This window comes from Anomaloglossus baeobatrachus, chromosome 3 (assembly GCF_048569485.1).
Source record: "Anomaloglossus baeobatrachus isolate aAnoBae1 chromosome 3, aAnoBae1.hap1, whole genome shotgun sequence".
NCBI lineage: Eukaryota > Metazoa > Chordata > Amphibia > Anura > Aromobatidae > Anomaloglossus > Anomaloglossus baeobatrachus.
The window spans coordinates 595,978,664-596,000,326 of record NC_134355.1 but is presented as its reverse complement, the minus strand read 5'-3'; the positions used below and the strand labels follow the sequence as shown (position 1 = coordinate 596,000,326).

Here is a 21,663-nt window from a genome sequence, read left to right as displayed (position 1 = left end):
ACTGCAGTTTCTCTGAGGGACTTTATGTGTTGGGGACTGCTGCGCCGGCCGCCCCTGGAGCGGCGGCGCGGCTGAGACTTGTGGTGCGCCGGGGACTTAGCGCCGACCGTGCTTTTACGACGGCGGCGCTTATAAATCTAGTCCCCGGCTTTTGCGGCCTAGCTCCGCTTCGTTCCCGCCCCCACCCTGTCAATCAGGGCAAGGGAGAGACGCTGTACGATAGTCAGCGCAGAGGGCTGGAGTCTTTTTTACATACTCCAGCCCCCTCACTGAGCACAGTGGGACGCCAGTTCCCGCTCTTTGTCTGCAGCACGCCCAGGGCCCGCCCCTCTCCACAGGACGCCGGCAGCCATTCCTACATGCAGTCTGGCTGGAGAACGGACACAGGCTCTGGGAGACCCAGACAAGGGATTTCTGGCGACCACACACCCGCGTTAAGCGGGCGGTAAGCAGCACATTAGTGCTGGCCCCACTAGTGCCACAGTGTTATATTGGTGTATCTTTTTCTCTATACCATATATATTTATATATTGCACTGTAAGGTCGCTTCTTGGCTGTATACCCTATCTTGCTCTGAGGAGACGACAACATGTCATCCGCAAAACGCAAGGGTGCCAAGACACAGGCTGTATACGCTGCTTGTGCCGCTTGTGGGGCTGATCTACCGGCAGGTTCCAAAGACCCCCATTGTGTGCAATGTTCGGTCCCTGTGCCACTTCGTCAGCCGGAGTCTATGGTGGTAGTGGCCCAGGCAGAGTCACCGGTGAACCCTGTCCCGGTGACGGGGACAGAGTTTGCAGTTTTTGCTGACAAGATGTCTGTCACTATGACAAAAATCCTAGAGACCCTGCAGGCCAGGCCGGTCACTCAGACCATGGACACTGCTGCGTCAATGTTCCCCGGTCCCCCTCAGTTGGAGTTAATCCGTGCTTCAAGGGGGTCCCAGGCATCTCAGGCTGAAGGCTCTGACTCAGATGACAGTCCCAGGCAGCTTAAGCGAGCTCGCTGGGAGAGACCCTCCACGTCATCACGCGGATCAGGGTCTCAGCGAGAAGAGTCTCTGCGTGATGAGACAGAGGAGGGTGATCAGGAGTCTAATCCTGAGACCGCTCTCAATCTGGATACTCCTGATGGTGACGCCATGGTAAATGACCTTATAGCGGCCATCAATAGACTGTTGGATATTTCTCCCCCAGCCCCTTCAGCAGAAGAGGCAGCTGCACAGCAGGAGAAGTTCCATTTCAGGTATCCCAAGCGTAAACTGAGTACTTTTCTGGACCACGCTGACTTCAGAGAATCAGTCCAGAAACACCATGCTTATCCAGACAAGCGTTTCTCCAAACGTCTTAAGGATACACGTTATCCCTTTCCCCCTGACGTGGTCAAACGCTGGACCCAGTGTCCAAAGGTGGATCCCCCAATCTCCAGGCTTACGGCTAGATCCATAGTTGCAGTGGAGGATGGGGCTGCACTTAAAGATGCCAATGACAGACAGATGGACCTATGGTTGAAATCTGTCTATGAAGCTATCGGCGCGTCCTTTGCTCCAGCATTCGCGGCCGTGTGGGCACTCCAAGCTATTTCAGCTGGTCTGGCACAGGTGGACTCTATCATACGTCCAGCAGTGCCGCAAGTGAAGTCCTTAACTTCGCAAATGTCTGCGTTTGCGACCTATGCTATCAACGCTGTCCTGGACTCTACGAGCCGTACCTCAATGGCGTCTGCCAACTCGGTGGTTTTGCGCAGAGCCTTGTGGTTAAAAGAATGGAAAGCGGATTCTGCTTCCAAAAAATGTTTAACCAGCTTGCCACTATCTGTAGACAGACTGTTTGGTGAGCAATTGGCTGAAATCATTAAACAGTCCAAGGGTAAAGACTCCTCCTTACCCCAGCCCAGATCAAGCAAACCTCAACAAAGGAGGTGGCAGTCGAGGTTTCGGTCCTTTCGAGGCTCCGGCAAGGCCCAATTCTCCTCGTCCAAAGGGACTCAGAGCAAAAGGGCTCAGATTCCTGGCGGGCTCACTCACGCCCCAAGAAAGCAACCGGAGGAACCGCTTCCAAGGCGGCTGCCTCATGACTTTCGGCCTCCTCCCTCCGCATCCTCGGTCGGTGGCAGGCTCTCCCGCTTTTGCGACATTTGGCTGCCACAGGTCAAGGACCGGTGGGTAACAGACATTTTGTCTCACGGGTACAGGATAGAGTTCAGTTCTCGTCCTCCGCCTCGGTTCTTCAGAACTTCCCCACATCCCGACCGAGCAGATGCTCTTCTGCAGGCGGTGGGCTCACTAAGAGCAGAAGGAGTGGTGATCCCTGTTCCTCTTCAGGAACAAGGGCAAGGTTTTTACTCCAATCTCTTCGTGGTTCCAAAACAGGACGGCTCGTTCCGTCCTGTTCTGGACCTAAAGCTGCTCAACAAGCATGTGAATGCCAGGCGGTTCCGGATGGAATCCCTCCGCTCCGTCATTGCCTCAATGTCTCAAGGAGATTTCCTTGCATCAATAGACATCAAAGATGCTTATCTCCACGTGCCGATTGCTACAGAGCACCAACGTTTTCTACGTTTTGTGATAGGACACGAACATCTCCAGTTCGTAGCTCTGCCATTTGGTCTGGCGACAGCCCCACGGGTTTTCACCAAGGTCATGGCGGCAGTGGTAGCAGTCTTGCACTCCCAGGGACACTCGGTGATCCCTTACTTGGACGATCTACTTGTCAAAACTCTCCAGACTTTCGGGTGGATCATCAACTTTTCAAAGTCAAATCTGTCACCGACTCAATCACTAACGTACCTTGGCATGGAGTTTCATACTCTGCCAGCGATAGTGAAGCTTCCGCTGGACAAGCAGCGGTCACTACAGACAGGGGTACAGTCTCTCCTTCATGGTCAGTCGCACTCCTTAAGGCGCCTCATGCACTTCCTAGGGAAGATGGTGGCAGCAATGGAGGCAGTCCCGTTTGCACAGTTTCATCTGCGCCCACTTCAATGGGACATTCTCCGCCAATGGGACGGGAAGTCAACTTCCCTGGACAGGAAAGTCTCCATTTCCCAGATGGCCAAGGCCTCTCTGCAATGGTGGCTTCTTCCCACCTCATTATCACAGGGAAGATCATTCCTGCCCCCATCCTGGGCAGTGGTCACGACAGACGCGAGTCTGTCAGGGTGGGGAGCAGTTTTTCTCCACCACAGGGCTCAAGGGACGTGGACTCAGGAGTCCACCCTTCAGATCAATGTTCTGGAAATCAGGGCAGTGTATCTTGCCCTATTAGCCTTCCAGCAGTGGCTGGAAGGAAAGCAGATCCGAATTCAGTCGGACAACTCCACAGCGGTGGCATACATCAACCACCAAGGAGGGACACGCAGTCGGCAAGCCTTCCAGGAAGTCCGGCGGATTCTGTTGTGGGTGGAGGACAGAGCATCCACCATATCAGCGGTTCACATCCCGGGCGTAGAAAACTGGGAAGCAGACTTCCTCAGTCGCCAGGGTATGGACGCAGGGGAATGGTCCCTTCACCCGGACGTGTTTCAGGAAATCTGTCGCCGCTGGGGGGTGCCGGACGTCGACCTAATGGCGTCGCGGCACAACAACAAGGTCCCGACGTTCATGGCGCGGTCTCGCGATCAAAGAGCTCTGGCGGCAGACGCCTTAGTGCAAGATTGGTCGCAGTTCCGGCTCCCTTATGTGTTCCCACCTCTGGCACTCTTGCCCAGAGTGCTACACAAGATCAGATCCGATTGCAGCCGCGTCATACTCGTCGCCCCAGACTGGCCGAGGAGGTCGTGGTACCCGGATCTGTGGCATCTCACGGTCGGCCAACCGTGGGCACTACCAGACCGACCAGACTTACTGTCCCAAGGGCCGTTTTTCCATCGGAATTCTGCGGCCCTGAACCTGACTGTGTGGCCATTGAGTCCTGGATCCTAGCGTCTTCAGGATTATCCCAAGGAGTCGTTGCCACCATGAGACAGGCTAGGAAGTCCACTTCTGCTAAGATCTACCACAGAACGTGGAGGATTTTCTTATCCTGGTGCTCTGCACAAGGAGTATCCCCCTGGCCATTCGCGTTACCTACTTTTCTTTCCTTCCTGCAATCTGGGTTGGAAAAGGGCTTGTCGCTCGGCTCCCTTAAAGGGCAAGTCTCGGCACTATCCGTGTTTTTTCAGAAGCGTCTAGCACGACTTTCTCAGGTGCGCACGTTCCTGCAGGGGGTTTGTCATATCGTCCCTCCGTACAGGCGACCGTTAGATCCATGGGATCTAAACAGGGTACTAATTGCTCTCCAGAAGCCGCCCTTCGAGCCTCTGAGGGATGTTTCACTTTCTCGTCTCTCACAGAAAGTGGTCTTTCTAGTGGCGGTCACGTCTCTTCGGAGAGTGTCTGAGCTAGCAGCGCTGTCATCCAAGGATCCCTTCCTGGTGTTCCACCAGGACAAGGTAGTGCTGCGCCCCATTCAGGAGTTTCTCCCTAAGGTGGTATCCTCTTTTCATCTTAATCAGGATATCTCCTTGCCTTCCTTTTGTCCTCATCCAGTTCTTCGGTATGAAAAGGATTTACATTTGTTAGATCTGGTGAGAGCACTCAGAATCTACATTTCCCGCACGGCGCCCCTGCGCCGCTCGGATGCACTCTTTGTCCTTGTCGCTGGTAAGCGCAAAGGGTCGCAGGCTTCAAAAGCCACCCTGGCTCGATGGATCAAAGAACCAATTCTTGAAGCCTACCGTTCTGCTGGGCTTCCGGTTCCATCAGGGCTGAAGGCCCACTCTACCAGAGCCGTGGGTGCGTCCTGGGCATTACGACACCAGGCTACGGCTCAACAGGTGTGCTAGGCAGCTACCTGGTCGAGTCTGCACACTTTCACCAAACATTATCAGGTGCATACCTATTCTTCGGCGGACGCCAGCCTAGGTAGAAGAGTCCTGCAGGCGGCAGTTACCTCCCCGTAGGGGAAGGCTGTCTTTGCAGCTCTAACATGAGGTATTTCTTTACCCACCCAGGGACTGCTTTTGGACGTCCCAATCGTCTGGGTCTCCCAATGGAGCGCCGAAGAAGAAGGGAATTTTGTTACTTACCGTAAATTCCTTTTCTTCTAGCTCCTATTGGGAGACCCAGCACCCGCCCTGTTGTCCTTCGGGATTGTTGGTTTTTTTCGGGTACACATGTTGTTCATGTTGAACGGTTTTCAGTTCTCCGATGTTACTTCGGAGTGAATTTGTTTAAACCAGTTATTGGCTTTCCTCCTTCTTGCTTTAGCACTAAAACTGAGCAGCCCGTGATCCCACGGGGGGTGTATAGCCAGAAGGGGAGGGGCCTTACACTTTTTAGTGTAATGCTTTGTGTGGCCTCCGGAGGCAGTGCTATACACCCAATCGGCTGGGTCTCCCAATAGGAGCTAGAAGAAAAGGAATTTACGGTAAGTAACAAAATTCCCTTCTTCTTCTAGCTCCTATTGGGAGACCCAGCACCCGCCCCTGTTCCCTTCGGGCTGTTGTTCTTTGTGTACACATGTTGTTCATGTTGAATTGTTCTTTTGGTTCATGGTTTCAGTTCTCCGAACATCCTTCGGATTGAATTTACCTTAGACCAATTTATAAGTTTCCTCCTTCCTGCTTTTGCACCAAAACTGAGGAGCCCGTGATGCACGGGAGGGTGTATAGGCAGAGGGGAGGGGTTACACTTTTTAAAGTGTAATACTTTGTGTGGCCTCCGGAGGCAGAAGCTATACACCCAATTGTCTGGGTCTCCCAATAGGAGCTAGAAGAAAAGGAATTTACGGTAAGTAAACAAAATTCCCTTCTTGCTCTTCATTAACCCCTTAGCGCCCGTCTGTAGATTTTTATGATAGTGAGGCCTCCTATATAAGACCTATCCAGCTCCATAAAGCTCCTTGGTTTTATTCACTTGCCAGTTACGATTTTTCCTCTGTGTCGCAGTGACCGCCTCGTCCCCGGATTAGATACTGTTGTTCCCATGGAATCCACTAAAGCCTACGACATGCTGGACATCATTCACTCAGTAAGGTTTTCAGTCTTTTATATCTTGTTAGATCCTTGGCAGTTTCTCAGTCAGTTTCTGCAGAGTTATTGTTAATTATAAACCTTTTATTTTAAAGCAAAAGTAGCTGCATGGCGCTGAACGTGCAAAGATGGTTTACATACATATAATACACTCGTCAACAAGAAAGATCCGATGCTTGGTTGCAGAAATATCTTTAAGCAAAGTTGCAGAAATGCACTGCAGTTTGATTGACAGGTGCAACAGAGTATCTTTTGTTAGTTGGGTCCTCGCTATAAAGTCCTCCAGTGTCCTCAATGCTGTGCCCTCTTTTCTTTATTTGAATATTGCACCACGCCGCCATTGCTGCTATTGGCGGCTTGTGCATATTGACGATAATTATGTCTTTATTAAAATGGCGACTGTGTCCCGTTTTATAAGTGGCCAGGGGCGCATGCACAGATGTGTAAAAAAACAAACACAAAAAACCCCCTCAAAACATCTGCTCACGCTCCAATGCCTTTCATAGTCTTCACCACAAGTGTCTTCCATAAAATGGTGCTGGAGATCACGGTGTGCGCATGTGCGGAGTCCAGCGCCATTTTAATGAAGACAAAATCACTATGTTAATGCACATGTGCCGTCAACAACAGCAATGGCTGCTCAGTATTCAAAGAAGGAAAAGGGGTCACATCATAGAGGACGCTGGAGGAGGAATATACACAGAGGACCCGACCCACAAAGGCCCGCACCGCTGCACACGCCAATCACCGTGCAGTGCATTTCTGCAACTTTGATGAAAGATATTTCTGTAACCAAGCATCGGATCTTTCTATAACAGGTATGCCTGGATTCAGCATCTTACTGCCTATTCCTCATACAGCAAAATCCTGCTGGTTCTCATTAAACTATATATTTTTTTAAAAAATGCCAGCGCATTAGAGAGAAAAATATACCTGACCTCAGTTGTACAGACAGGCTCTTTATGTTGCAATGTGAATCTGATGACTGTTCCTTATGGGTTACTGAGAGATGTTCTGTACAGCAGAAATGCACTATAAACACTTGTTTCTTCGGCGCTCTATTGGGAGACCCAGACGATTGGGTGTATAGCACTGCCTCCGGAGGCCACACAAAGCAATTACACTAAAAAGTGTAAGGCCCCTCCCCTTCTGGCTATACACCCCCAGTGGGATCACTGGCTCACCAGTTTTCTGCTTTGTGCGAAGGAGGTCAGACATCCACGCATAGCTCCACTGTGTGTAGTCAGCAGTAGCTGCTGGCTATATCGGATGGAAGAAAAGAGGGCCCATATGGGGCCCCCAGCATGCTCCCTTCTCACCCGAGGTGGTGCTTGTAAGGTTGAGGTACCTATTGCTGGTACAGAGGCTGGAGCCCACATGCTGTTTTCCTTCCACATCCCCTGGAGGGCTCTGTGGAAGTGGGATCTTGCCGGCCCCCAAGCCCTGGGGCCGGGCTCCATCCACAGACCCAGAGAACCTGCTGGATTTGGAGCGGGAGTGCCGTTCAGGGACAAGGCCCTGCAACTTTCAGGTACTCTGTGTCCCCGGCAGGCATGGACACTCTCAAGGCTTGCTGAGCGTTATAGTGCGCCGGGGACAGTAGCGCTGTGCGCTGGGGTTAGGTCACTGCAGCTTTGCTGAGTGACGTTACATGTTGGGAACTACTGCGCCGACCGCTACTGGAGCGGCGGCGCAGCTGCGACTTGTGGTGCGCCGGGGACTTTGCGCCGACCGCGCTTTTACGGCGGCGGCGCTTCTAACTTTAGCCCCCGGCTTCTGCGGCCTAGCGCCGCTTCGTTCCCGCCCCCACCCTGTCAATCAGGGTAGGGGAGAGACGCTGCTCAATAGGCAGCGCCGAGGGCTGGAGCTTTATTTACATGCTCCAGCCCTCTCACTAGGCACAGTGGGAAGCAGGCTTCCCGCTCTTCGTCTGTATACGCCCAGGGCCCGCCCCCCCTCTCCACAAGGACGCCGGCAGCCATTACACATGCGGTCTGGCTGGGGAAAGGCAGCAGGCTCTGGGAGACCCAGACTAAAGGGATTTCGGCGACCACACACCCGCTCCTAAGCGGGCGGTAAGCTGCACTTTAGTGCTGGCCCCACTAGTGCCTCAGTGTTATATTAGTGTACTTGTTTCTTGGTACCATATATATATATAGTTGCACTGTAAGGTCGCTTCTTGGCTGGACACCCTGTACTGCTCTGAGGAGGCAGCAACATGTCATCCGCAAAACGCAAGGGTGCCAAGGCACAGGCTGTGTACACTGTTTGTACTGCATGTGGGGCTAATCTACCAGCAGGCTCCAACGACTCTCATTGTGTGCAATGTTCAGTCCCAGTGGCACTTCGTCAGCCAGAGCCTATTGTGGTGGTAGCCCAGGCAGAGACGCCTGTGAACCCTGCCCCGGTGACGGGGACAGACTTTGCAGTTTTTGCTGATAAAATGTCTGTGACTATGGCAAAAATCCTGGAGACCTTGCAGTCCAGGCCAGTTGCTCAGACCATGGACACTGCTGTGTCTATGCTCTCCGGTCCCCCTCAGTTGGAACTAATCCGTACTTCAGGGGGGTCTCAAGCATCACAGGCTGAAGTCTCTGACTCAGATGACAGTCCCAGGCAGCCTAAGCGAGCTCGCTGGGAAAGACCCTCCACGTCTTCACACTGCTCAGGGTCTCAGCGACAAGAGTCTCTCTGTGATGAGACTGAGGACGGTGATCAGGATTCTAATCCTGAGGCCCCTCTCAATCTGGATGCCCCTGATGGTGACGCCATGGTTAATGACCTTATATCGGCAATTAATAGGCTGTTGGATATTTCTCCCCCAGCCCCTTCTGCAGAGGAGGCAGCTGCACAGCAGGAGAAGTTCCATTTCCTATATCCCAAGCGTAAATTAAGTGCTTTTTTGGACCACTCTGACTTCAGAGAATCGATCCAGAAACACGACGCTCATCCAGACAAGCGTTTCTCTAAACGTTCTAAGGATACCCGTTATCCTTTTCCCTCTGAGGTGGCCAAACGCTGGACCCAGTGTCCAAAGGTGGATCCCCCAATTTCCAAGCTTGCGGCTAGATCCATAATCGCAGTAGAGGATGGCGCTTCACTTAAAGATGCCAACGACAGACAGATGGACCTTTGGTTGAAATCTGTCTATGAATCTATCGGCGCGTCGTTTGCTCCAGCATTCGCGGCCGTGTGGGCACTCCAAGCTATTTCAGCTGGTTTAGCACAGGTGGATGCTTTCATACATCCAGCAGTGCCGCAAGTGGCGTCCCTAACTTCGCAAATGTCTGCGTTTGCGACCTATGCTATCAATGCTGTCCTAGAATCTACGAGCCGTACCGCTATGGCGTCCGCCAATTCTGTGGTTTTGCGCAGAGCCTTGTGGTTAAAGGACTGGAAAGCAGATGCTGGTTCCAAAAAATGCTTAACCAGCTTGCCATTATCTAGAGACAGACTGTTTGGTGAGCCATTGGCTGAAATCATAAAACAGTCCAAGGGTAAGGACTCTTCCTTACCACAGCCCAGAGCAAGTAAACCTCAACAGAAAAAGTGGCAGTCGAGGTTTCGGTCCTTTCGAGGCTCGGGCAAGGCCCAATTCTCCTCGTCCAAAAGGACTCAGAAAGAACAAGGGAGCTCAGATTCCTGGCGGGCTCACTCACGCCCCAGGAAAGCAAATGGAGGAACCGCTTCCAAAGCGGCTACCTCATGACTTTCGGCCTCCTCCCTCCGCATCCTCGGTCGGTGGCAGGCTCTCCCGCTTTTGCGACATTTGGCTGTCACAGGTCAAAGACCGGTGGGTAACAGACATTCTGTCTCGCGGGTACAGAATCGAGTTCAATTCTCGGCCTCCACTTCGGTTCTTCAGAACCTCCCCACACCCCAACCGAGCAGATGCCCTGCTGCAGGCGGTGGACTCTCTAAGAGCAGAAGGAGTCGTGATCCCTGTCCCCCCTCAGGAACGGGGGCGAGGATTTTACTCCAATCTCTTTGTGGTTCCGAAAAAGGACGGCTCCTTCCGTCCTGTTCTGGACCTAAAACTGCTCAACAAGCATGTGAACGCCAGGCGGTTCCGGATGGAATCCCTCCGCTCAGTCATTGCCTCAATGTCTCAAGGAGATTTCCTAGCATCAATAGACATCAAAGATGCTTATCTCCACGTGCCGATTGCTACAGAGCACCAATGCTTTCTACGCTTCGTGATAGGAGACGACCATCTTCAGTTCGTAGCTCTGCCATTTGGTCTGGCGACAGCCCCTCGGGTGTTCACCAAGATCATGGCGGCAGTGGTAGCAGTCTTGCACTCTCACGGACATTCTGTGATCCCTTACTTGGACGATCTACTGGTCAAGGCACCCTCTCAAGAGGCATGCCAACTCAGCCTGAATGTTGCACTGGAGACTCTCCAGGCGTTCGGGTGGATCATCAACTTCCCAAAGTCAAATCTGTCACCGACCCAATCACTAAAGTATCTTGGCATGGAGTTTCATACTCTCTCAGCGATAGTGAAGCTTCCGCTGGCCAAGCAGCGGTCTCTACAGACTGGGGTGCAGGCTCTCCTTCAAATTCAGCCGCACTCCTTAAGACGCCTCATGCACTTCCTCGGGAAGATGGTGGCGGCAATAGAGGCGGTTCCGTTTGCGCAGTTTCATCTGCGTCCACTTCAATGGGACATTCTCCGCCAATGGGACGGGAAGTCAACATCCCTGGACAGGAAAGTCTCCCTTTCCCAGACGGCCAAAGACTCTCTGCAGTGGTGGCTTCTTCCCACCTCATTATCACAGGGAAGATCCTTCCTACCACCGTCTTGGGCGGTGGTCACGACAGACGCGAGTCTGTCAGGGTGGGGAGCAGTCTTTCTCCACCACAGGGCTCAGGGTACGTGGTCTCGGCAGGAGTCCACCCTTCAGATCAATGTTCTGGAAATCAGAGCAGTGTATCTTGCCCTACTAGCCTTCCAGCAGTGGCTGGAAGGAAGGCAGATCCGAATTCAGTCGGACAACTCCACAGCGGTGGCATACATCAACCACCAAGGGGGGACACGCAGTCGGCAAGCCTTCCAGGAAGTCCGGCGGATTCTGATGTGGGTGGAAGCCACAGCCTCCACCATATCCGCGGTTCACATCCCCGGCGTAGAAAACTGGGAAGCAGACTTTCTCAGTCGCCAGGGCATGGACGCAGGGGAATGGTCCCTTCACCCAGACGTGTTTCAGGAAATCTGTCGCCGCTGGGGGGTGCCGGACGTCGACCTAATGGCGTCACGGCACAACAACAAGGTCCCAACCTTCATGGCACGGTCTCGCGATCAAAGAGCGCTGGCGGCAGACGCCCTAGTGCAAGATTGGTCGCAGTTCCGGCTCCCTTATGTGTTTCCACCTCTGGCACTCTTGCCCAGAGTGCTACGCAAGATCAGATCCGATTGCAGCCGCGTCATACTTGTCGCCCCAGACTGGCCGAGGAGGGCGTGGTATCCGGATCTGTGGCAGCTCACGGTCGGCCAACCGTGGGCACTCCCAGACCGACCAGACTTACTGTCCCAAGGGCCGTTTTTCCATCGGAATTCTGCGGCCCTGAACCTGACTGTGTGGCCATTGAGTCCTGGATCCTAACGTCTTCAGGATTGTCCCAAGGGGTCGTTGCCACCATGAGACAGGCTAGGAAGCCCACGTCCGCTAAGATCTACCACAGAACGTGGAGGATATTTTTATCCTGGTGCTCTGCTCAGGGAGTGTCTCCCTGGCCATTTGCATTGCCTACCTTTCTTTCTTTCCTGCAATCTGGGTTAGAAAAAGGTTTGTCGCTCGGCTCCCTTAAAGGTCAGGTCTCGGCGCTATCCGTCTTTTTTCAGAGGCGTTTGGCACGCCTTCCTAAGGTGCGCACGTTCCTACAGGGGGTTTGCCATATCGTACCCCCGTACAAGCGGCCGTTAGATCCATGGGATCTGAACAGGGTACTAGTTGCCCTCCAGAAGCCGCCCTTCGAGCCTCTGAAGGAGGTTTCACTTTCTAGACTATCACAGAAAGTGGCTTTTCTGGTAGCGATCACATCTCTTCGGAGAGTGTCTGAGCTGGCAGCACTATCATCCAAGGCTCCCTTCCTGGTCTTCCACCAGGACAAGGTTGTGCTGCGCCCTATTCAGGAGTTTCTCCCGAAGGTGGTATCCTCTTTTCATCTTAATCAGGATATCTCTTTGCCTTCGTTTTGTCCTCATGCAGTTCATCGGTATGAGAAGGATTTACATTTGTTAGATCTGGTGAGAGCACTCAGAATCTACATTTCCCGCACGGCGCCCTTGCGCCGTTCGGATGCACTCTTTGTCCTTGTCGCTGGTAAGCGCAAAGGGTCGCAGGCTTCTAAGGCCACCCTGGCTCGATGGATCAAAGAACCAATTCTTGAAGCCTACCGTTCTGCTGGGCTTCCGGTTCCATCAGGGCTGAAGGCCCATTCTACCAGAGCCGTGGGTGCATCCTGGGCATTACGACACCAGGCTACGGCTCAACAGGTGTGCCAGGCAGCTACCTGGTCGAGTCTGCACACTTTCACCAAACATTATCAGGTGCATACCTATGCTTCGGCGGACGCCAGCCTAGGTAGAAGAGTCCTGCAGGCGGCAGTTGCCTCCCCGTAGGGGAGGGCTGTCTTGCAGCTCTAACATGAGGTATTTCTTTACCCACCCAGGGACAGCTTTTGGACGTCCCAATCGTCTGGGTCTCCCAATAGAGCGCCGAAGAAGAAGGGAATTTTGTTACTTACCGTAAATTCCTTTTCTTCTAGCTCTTATTGGGAGACCCAGCACCCGCCCTGTTGTCCTTCGGGATTTTTGGTTTGTTTGCGGGTACACATGTTGTTCATGTTGAACGGTTTTCAGTTCTCCGATGTTACTCGGAGTGAATTTGTTTAAACCAGTTATTGGCTTTCCTCCTTCTTGCTTTTGCACTAAAACTGGTGAGCCAGTGATCCCACTGGGGGTGTATAGCCAGAAGGGGAGGGGCCTTACACTTTTTAGTGTAATTGCTTTGTGTGGCCTCCGGAGGCAGTGCTATACACCCAATCGTCTGGGTCTCCCAATAAGAGCTAGAAGAACAGGAATTTACGGTAAGTAACAAAATTCCCTTCTTTTTTTTTTTTCTTTTTGCCTTTTGTATTTTTTTGCATCTAAAACTATTCTAAGGGAAAAAATGTACGTGTATAATTCAGCGTACCTAGAGATTGCAATGTTTTGGATGTCAGACAAGCCCCGCAGATCAGTTTGCGCTGATTAAAAAAATAAAAAAAGTCACCATGAAGATTTTTTATTTATTTTTTTTTTTCTTTTCTTTCAAATCCCATTCACTGTGCTAGAACTGTGAATACGCACAGCTTTGCAATAATACACAGTATCAAAAAATAATTATGGGAAACTCACATTTAAGGCTACATGCGCACGCTGCGTTTTGTCGCGTTTTTTGGTGCAGTTTTCTTGTCGGAACTTTCTGACATTTGACTTCCCAGCAAAGTCTGAGAAGTCAGATTTGTTATGTGCACTGTGCGTTGTTTTTTTTTGTCAAAAGTTTGTGACAAAAATGCAGCATGTTCATTCTTTCTTTCAATGAGGGCACCAAAAACGCAAGGAAAAATGCATGCTATCAAATTGGTGCGTTTGGCATGCATTTTGCATGCGTTTTACCTGCGGTTTTGTCAACAAAAACGCAGCTCACCAACTTGGTTCCAGAATGACAAAATCAATGCTGGAGTGATTTTGACATTCCGATGTTTGTGTGTTGTGTCAGTGTCAGTGTGGTGCCCGTACCCGTGAGTGTCGGTGCCGTGTCGGTGTCTGTGTCTGTGCCTGTCTCCCTTGCGCTCTCTCTCTTTGTCCCCAAGCAGTACATACTCAGCATCACCGGCTGTCACACTGCTCCCCCTCCTCTCATCTTCTTGCCGACCCGCTCATTAGCTTCATACATATTGACTCCTCCCCCCCGTCTGATTGGTTGCAGTCAGACAAGCCCCCATGCTGAGTGACAGCTGTCTGCCTGCAACCAATCACAGCTGCCGGTGGGCGTGTCTAAATCGTACAGCGCTGAAGAGAGTCGCTCTATCAGCGGAGGAGGACTCGAGCTGTGACCGCAAACACCTGAGTGATGGCACCGCCAATTGCGCTGCTCACTTCAGTCACTCGGGTGGTTTGCTGTGACAGCTGGAGGACTCCAGCTGTCACAGAGTGGAAAGATGATTTTAGTTGAGTTGTCCATATTTTAGTATTCTACAATATGATGAGAATAAGGAGAGGATATGGCTGAAAGACACTCTGGAATTCTGGACATCAAAATGGTCACATCTGGGCCAGAGAGGTAGATCTGAGTGTAGGTGGTACTGAAAACTATGGGACTTTAAGTTGTCCCATGGCAAAAGTATAGATGAAGATCAGTAGGGGTCCCAAGACCAAAGCCCTGAGGGACAGCGAAGCTAAATGTGCAGATAGTGAGGTATGAGGAGATCCAGGAAAGGGATGAGAGCTTAGTAACTGGAGGGATTGGTCACCTTTGTCGGAGGCATGGGACATATACAAATATTAAGGATATACTATTTCATAAGAAATAATTATGTTGTATTTTGTCTGATTTCTGTTTTTTTTTTAGATAGTTGATGAACGAGATTTTTTTGAGATTATGCCAAACTATGCCAAGAACATAGTGGTGGGCTTTGCCAGAATGAATGGAAGGACGGTCGGTCTTGTTGGAAATCAACCAAAAGTTGCATCCGGTACTGGGTCTGGAACTATAGTAGATGTTAAGATTTTAGAGAATGTGTCTTTTGAATATGACCGATTATTGAAATCAGGTTTTCTTTGTCGCTCCATTGGGAGACCCAGACAATTGGGTGTATAGCTTCTGCCTCCGGAGGCCACACAAAGTATTACACTTAAAAGTGTAAAGCCCCTCCCCTTCTGCCTATACACCCCCCGTGTATCACGGGCTCCTCAGTTCTTATGCTTTGTGCGAAGGAGGCACACATGCACGCATAGCTCCACATTTTAGTCAGCAGCAGCTGCTGACTATTTCGGATGGAAGAAAAGAGGGCCCATAACAGGGCCCCCAGCATGCTCCCTTCTCACCCCACTGAGTCGGCGGTGTTGTTAAGGTTGAGGTACCCATTGCGGGTACGGAGGCTGGAGCCCACATGCTGTTTTCCTTCCCCATCCCCTTAGGGCTCTGGGTGAAGTGGGATCCTAATCGGTCTCCAGGCACTGAGACCGTGCTCCATCCACAGCCCCTGGGGATTCTGCTGGACAAGGAGCCGAGTATCGTCAGGGACAAGGCCCTGCTACTTTGAGGTACTCTGTGTCCCCGTGGGGACCGCGCACAGACACACTGCAGCACTGCTGGGTGTGTTAGTGCGCCGGGGACTGCAGCGCTGACCGCGCTTGTGCCATCACACACTGCAGCGTGGCTGGGTGTGTTAGTTTATTGGGGACTACCGCGCTGACCGCCGCTGCCATTTTTACACTGCGGCGCGGCTGGGACTGTTAGTGCGCCGGGGACTTTCGCGCCGACCGCGCTTATATGCCGGCCGCGCTTATAACTTTAGTCCCCGGCTTTTGCGGCCTAGTCTCACTTTTCTTTTTCGCTCCTAATTGGGAGACCCAGACAATTGGGTGTATAGCTATTGCCTCCGGAGGCCACACAAAGTATTACACTTAAAAGTGTAAGGCCCCTCCCCTTCTGGCTATACACCCCCAGTGGGATCACTGGCTCACCAGTTTTGTGCTTTGTGCGAAGGAGGCAACACATCCACGCATAGCTCCACTGTTTAGTCAGCAGCAGCTGCTGACTATGTCGGATGGAAGAAAAGAGGGCCCATACAGGGCTCCCAGCATGCTCCCTTCTCACCCCACTTCATGTCGGAGGTGTTTGTTAAGGTTGAGGTACCCATTGCGGGTACGGAGGCTGGAGCCCACATGCTGCTTCCTTCCCCATCCCTTTTTACAGGGCTCTGGGTGAAGTGGGATTCTATCGGTCTCCAGGCACTGAGACCGTGCTCCATCCACAGCCCCTGGTATCTGCTGGACATGGAGCGGAGTATCTTCAGGGACATGGCCCTGCTACATGGAGGTACTCTGTGTCCCTGTGGGGACCGCGCAGACACACGGCAGCACTGCTGGGTGTGTTAGTGCGCCAGGGACAGCGGCGCTGTCCGCACTAGTGCCATCGCACACCACAGCGTTGCTGGGTGTGTTAGTGTATTGGGTGACTACTGCGCTACCCGCCGCTGCCATTTTTATTTAAGGCGCCGCTGGGATTTGTGGTGCGCCGGGGACTTCCGCGCCGGCCAGCACTGATATGCCGGCCGCGCTTATTAACTCGAGTCCCCGGCTTCTGGGCCTAGTCTCCCTTCGTTACCGCCCACAGGCCTGACAGTCAGGGTAGGGGCGTGACGCTGCATAGCACAGCAGCGCTGAGAGCTGGAGTATGCTTTGCATACTCCACCCCTCTCACTGTGTGCACTGTGAAACCGGATTCCCGCACTTTCTCAGGCACGCCCACGGCTTCCTTCTCTACAAGGACGCCGGCAGCCATTAGTGTCAGTTTCTGTACGATACAGAGACAAGTGTGGAAGACCCTGGCATTCTGATAGTCACACAATCGCTGCAACAGGCGTTAAGCAGCACCTGTGGTGCTAACCCCACTAGTGCAGAAGTGCACTTATAGATATGCTTGTACTATATACATTGCACTGTTTGGTCGCACGTTGTATATACCCTCCTGGATTGTGCGGAGGAGTTATCAGCATATTCTCTGTGTAAAACAAAGGTGCAGAACCACATGTTTTTCTATGCAGCCGGTACAGCATGTACGGCTATACGGCCGGCAGGTTACATAGACCCCCATTATATCCAACTCAGCCGGAGTCTCTGCTAATGGCCAGAGGATGAGGACGGTGTCTGCAGTATTTACTGACAGATTTTCTGAGACTATGGCTATGATACTAGAAGCCTAGCAGTCCGGACATGTCTCTCACAACATGGGCACTGTTGAATCATTGATCCATGGCCCCCCTCAGTGTGAACAACTAACAGCTCCGGGAATATCACACGCATCCCAGAGTCACGGCTCTGCACAGACGTCAGTCCCAGACAGCCTAAGCGGGCTCACTATGAGCGGCCCTCGGTTTCATCAGGGTCCTAGCAGAAGGACTCTCTGTGTAATGAGGCGGAAGTAGCGGCTCAGGATTCTGATCCTGAGACCGCTCTCAATCTGGATACACCTAATGGTGACGCCATAGTGAATAATCTTATAGCGTCCATCAATAGAATGTTGGTTATTTCTCACCCAGCTCCTCCAGTGGAGGAGTCAGCTTCACGTATTTTTCTGGACCACTCTGCCTTCAGAGAGGCAGTCCAGGAACACCACACTTATCCAGATATGCGCTTCTCCAAACGGCTTAGGATACACGTTATCCCTGCCCCCTGACGTGGTCAAGGACTGGACCCAGTGTCCCAAGCGGCATCCTCCAATCTCCAGGCTTGTAGCTAGATCCATAGTTGCAGTGGGAGATGGAGCTGCACTTAAAGATGCCACTGACAGACAGATGGATCTCTGGTCTAAATCCATCTATGAGACTGTCGGCGCACCGTTGGCTCCAGCATTCTCACCCTTGGGGCACTCCAAGCTATTTCAGCTTGTCTTACACAGATTGACACGGTTACACGTACATCTGTGCCGCAGGTGGCATCCTTAACCTCTCAAATGTCTGCATTTGTTTCTTACGCGATTCAGGTTGCCCTAGACTCTGCGAACCGTACGGCAGTAGCCTCCGCTGCTCCGTGTTTTTAAGCAGAGCCTGGTCTGCTCGTTAAGTGAATGGAAGGCAGATTCTGCTTCCAAAAAAGGTTGCTTAACCAGTTGCCTTTTTCTGCTGACCGACTGTTTGGTGAGCGTTTGGATGTAACCATTAAACAGTCCAGGGGTAAGGATTCATCCTTTCCTCAGCCCGGACACAACAAACCCCAACAGAGCAGGAGGCAGTCGTGGTTTCGGTCTTTTCGAGGCTCGGGCAGGTCCCATTTTTCCTCGTCCAATGTGGACTCAAAAGGATCAGAGGAGCTCAGATTCTTGGCGGGCTCAGTCACGCCCAAAAAAGAGACAGTCTGAAAACCCGCTTCCAAGGCGGCTTCCTCATGACTTGCGGCCTCCTCTGTCCGCATCCTCGGTCGGTAGCAGGCTCACCCGCCTTGGCGATATTTAGCTGCCATAGGTCAATGACCGTTGGGTGTGAGACATTCTGTCTCACGGGTACAGGATAGAGCTCACTTCTCGTCCTCCAACTCGATTCTTCAGAACTTCTCCACCTCCCGGCCGAGCCGCTGCTCTTCTGCAAACAGGGTGCACTCTATAGGCAGAAAGAGTGATGACCCCCGTTCCTCTTCAGGAACAAGGTCACGGTTTTTACCCCAAATTATTTGCGGTGCCTATAAGAACGGGCCGTTCCGTCCCGTTCTGGATCTAAAACTGCTCAGCAAGCTCGTGGACACCAGGCGGTTCCGGATGGAATCCCTCCGCCATGTCATCGCCTCAATGTCCCAAGGAGATTTCCTAGCATCATTAGGCATCAAGGATGCTTATCCACACGTGCCGATTGATCCAGAGCACTAGCGTTTCTACGCTTCGTTATAGGAGACGAACACCTTCTGTTCGTAGCTCTACCTTCCGGCTAGCGACAGTCCCACTGGTCTTCGCCAAGGTCAGGGCAGCAGTAGTCACAGTCCTGCACTCTCAGGGTCACTCTGTGATCCCATATTTAGACGATCTACTTGTCAAGGCACTCTCTTAGGAAACATGCCGACACTGCCCGAACGTTGCGCTGGAGACTCTCTAGAGTTTTGGGTGGATCATCAACTTTTTGAAGTCAGATCCGACCCCGACCCTATCGCTAACATATCTAGGCATGGAGTTTCATACTCTCTCAGCGATAGTGAAGCTTCCGCTAGACAAACAGCATTCACTACGGGCTGCAATCTCTTCTTTAAGAACCAGTCGCACACATTGAGACGCCTCATGCACTTCCTACGTAAGATGGTAGCAATGGAGGCAGTTCTTTTCGCGCAGTTTCATCTGCGTCCACTACAATGTGACATTCTCCGCCAATGGGACGGGGAGTCGACCTCCCTCAACAGAGTCGTCTTTCTTTCTCAGGCGGCCAAGGAATCTCTACGGTGGTGGCTTCTTCCCACCTCATGGTCAAAAAGAAGGTCCTTCCTATCCCCATCCTGGGCGATAGTTACGACAGACGCGAGTCTATCAGGGTGGGGAGCAGTTTTTCTCCACCACAGCGCTCAGGGTACGTGGACTCAGCAAGAGTCCACCCTTCAGATCAATGTTCTTGAACACAGAGCAGTGTATCTTGCCCTACAAACCTTCCAACAGCAGCTGGACAGCAAGCAAATCCGACTTCAGTCGGACAACTCCACAGCGGTGGCATACATCAACCACCAAGGAAGAACGCGCAACCGGCAAGCCTTCCAGGAAGTCCGGCAGGTTCTGATGTGGGTGGAAGACACGGCATCCACCATATCCACAGTTCACATCCCAGGCGTGGAAAACTAGGAAGCTGACTTCCTAAGTCGCCGGGGTGTGGCCGAAAGGGTATGGTCTCTTCACCCGGACGGGTTTCGGGAGATCTGGCGCCGCTGACAGAGGCCGGACGTCGATCTAATGGCGTCACGGCACAACAACAATGTGCCAGCTTCATGGCACGGTTTCACAATCATCGAGCTCTGGCGGCAGACGCCTTAGTTCAGCATTGGTCGCAGTTCCAGCTACCTTATGTGCCACCTCTGGCATTGTTGCCCAGAGTGCTGCGCTAGATCAGGACCGACTGCGGCCGCGCCATCCTCGTCGCTACAGATTGGCCGAGGATGTTGTGGTTCCCGGTTCTGTGGTGCCTCACGGTAGGCTAACCGGGGGCACTACCAGACCAATCAGACTGGCTGTCTCAAGGGCCATTCTTCCATTTGAATTCTACGGCCCTCAACCTGATGGTGTGGCATTGAGTCCTGGAACCTAGTGTCGTCAGGATTACCTCAGGACGTGGTTGCCACCATGAGACAGGCTAGCATACCAACGTCCGCCAAGATTGACCACAGGACGTGGAAGATATTCTTATCTCGGTGCTCGGCGCAGGGTGTTTCTCCCTGGCCGGTTGCATCGTCTATGTTTCCTTCCTTCCTGCAATCTAGGTTGGAAAAAGGGTTGTCGCTCAGTTCCCTTTAGGGACAAGTCTCAGCGCTATCTGTATTTTTTCAGAAACGACTTCCTCAGGTACGCACGTTCCTACGGGGAGTTTGTCGTCTCAGCACTCCGTACAAGCGGCCGTTAGAGCCCTGGGATCTGAACAAGGTTCTAATTGCTCTCCAGATGCCGCCTTTCGAGCCTTTGAAAGAGGTCTCCCTTCCCGCTTTTCTCGGGAAGTGGCCTTCTAGTAACGGTCTCGTCTCTTAGGAGAGTTTCCGAGCTAGCAACGCTCTCATACAAATCTCCCTTCCTGGTCCTTCACCAGGACAGGGTAGTTCTGCGTCCGATTCCGGAATTTCTCCCTAAGGTGGTATCCCACTTTCATATCAATCAGGATATCACCTCACCTTCTTTGTGTCCTCGTCCAGTCCATCAATTTCAGAAGGATTTGCATCTGTTGGTTCTGGTGAGAGCACTCAGGTTCTACTTCCCGCATGGCGCTCCTGCGCCACCCGGATGCACTCTTTGTCCTTGTCGCTGGTCGGCGTAAACAGTCGCAAGCTTCTGAATCCACCCTGGCTCGGGGGATCGAGGAACCAATTCTTGAAACCTACAGTTCTACTGGGCTTCTGGTTCTCTCAAGGCTGAAGGCCCATTCTACCAGAGCCGTGGGTGCATCCTGGGCATTACGGCACCAGGCTACGGCTCAGCAGGTGTGTCAGGCACCTACCTGATTGAGTCTGCATACTTTTACCAAGCATTTTCAGGTGCATACCTACGCTTCGGCAGACGCCAGCCTAGGTAGATAAGTCCTTCAGGCGGCGATTGCCCACCTGTAGGAAAGGGCTGTTTGACGGCCCTATCACGAGGTATTCTTTTACCCACCCAGGGACTGCTTTTGGACGTCCCAATTGTCTGGGTCTCCCAATTAGGAGCGAAAAAGAAGGGAATTTTGTTTACTTACCGTAAATTCCTTTTCTTCTAGCTCCAATTGGGAGACCCAGCACCCGCCCTGTTTTCTCGGGGTTTTTCTGTTTTTTTCGGGTACACATGTTGTTCATGTGGTATGGTTCAGTTCTCCGATGTTTCCTCGGATTGAATTGGTCTTTAAACCAGTTATTGGCTTTCCTCCTTCTTGCTTTGGCACTAAAACTGGTGAGCCAGTGATCCCACTGGGGGTGTATAGCCAGAAGGGGAGGGGCCTTACACTTTTAAGTGTAATACTTTGTGTGGCCTCCGGAGGCAATAGCTATACACCCAATTGTCTGGGTCTCCCAATTGGAGCTAGAAGAAAAGGAATTTACGGTAAGTAAACAAAATTCCCTTCTTTCCCGCCCCCAGGCCTGCCAGTCAGGGGAAGGGCGGGACGCTGCATAGGACGTCAGCGCTGAGGGCTGGAGCATGCTTTGCATCCTCCACCCCCCTCACTGAGCACAGTGGA

The 21,663-nt window shown here is 52.2% G+C and overlaps 1 protein-coding gene across 1 annotated transcript in view; it reads left to right on the top strand.

Annotated features, from left to right (window-relative positions):
* Positions 1-21,663, top strand: part of PCCB (propionyl-CoA carboxylase subunit beta) — a 99,400-nt gene that overhangs the window by 30,883 nt on the left and 46,854 nt on the right. The window contains exons 9-10 of the mRNA XM_075338733.1: positions 5,929-6,010; positions 14,631-14,754. Of these exons, the coding sequence (XP_075194848.1) occupies positions 5,929-6,010; positions 14,631-14,754 (206 nt within the window). The remainder of the gene's footprint in view (positions 1-5,928; positions 6,011-14,630; positions 14,755-21,663) is intronic.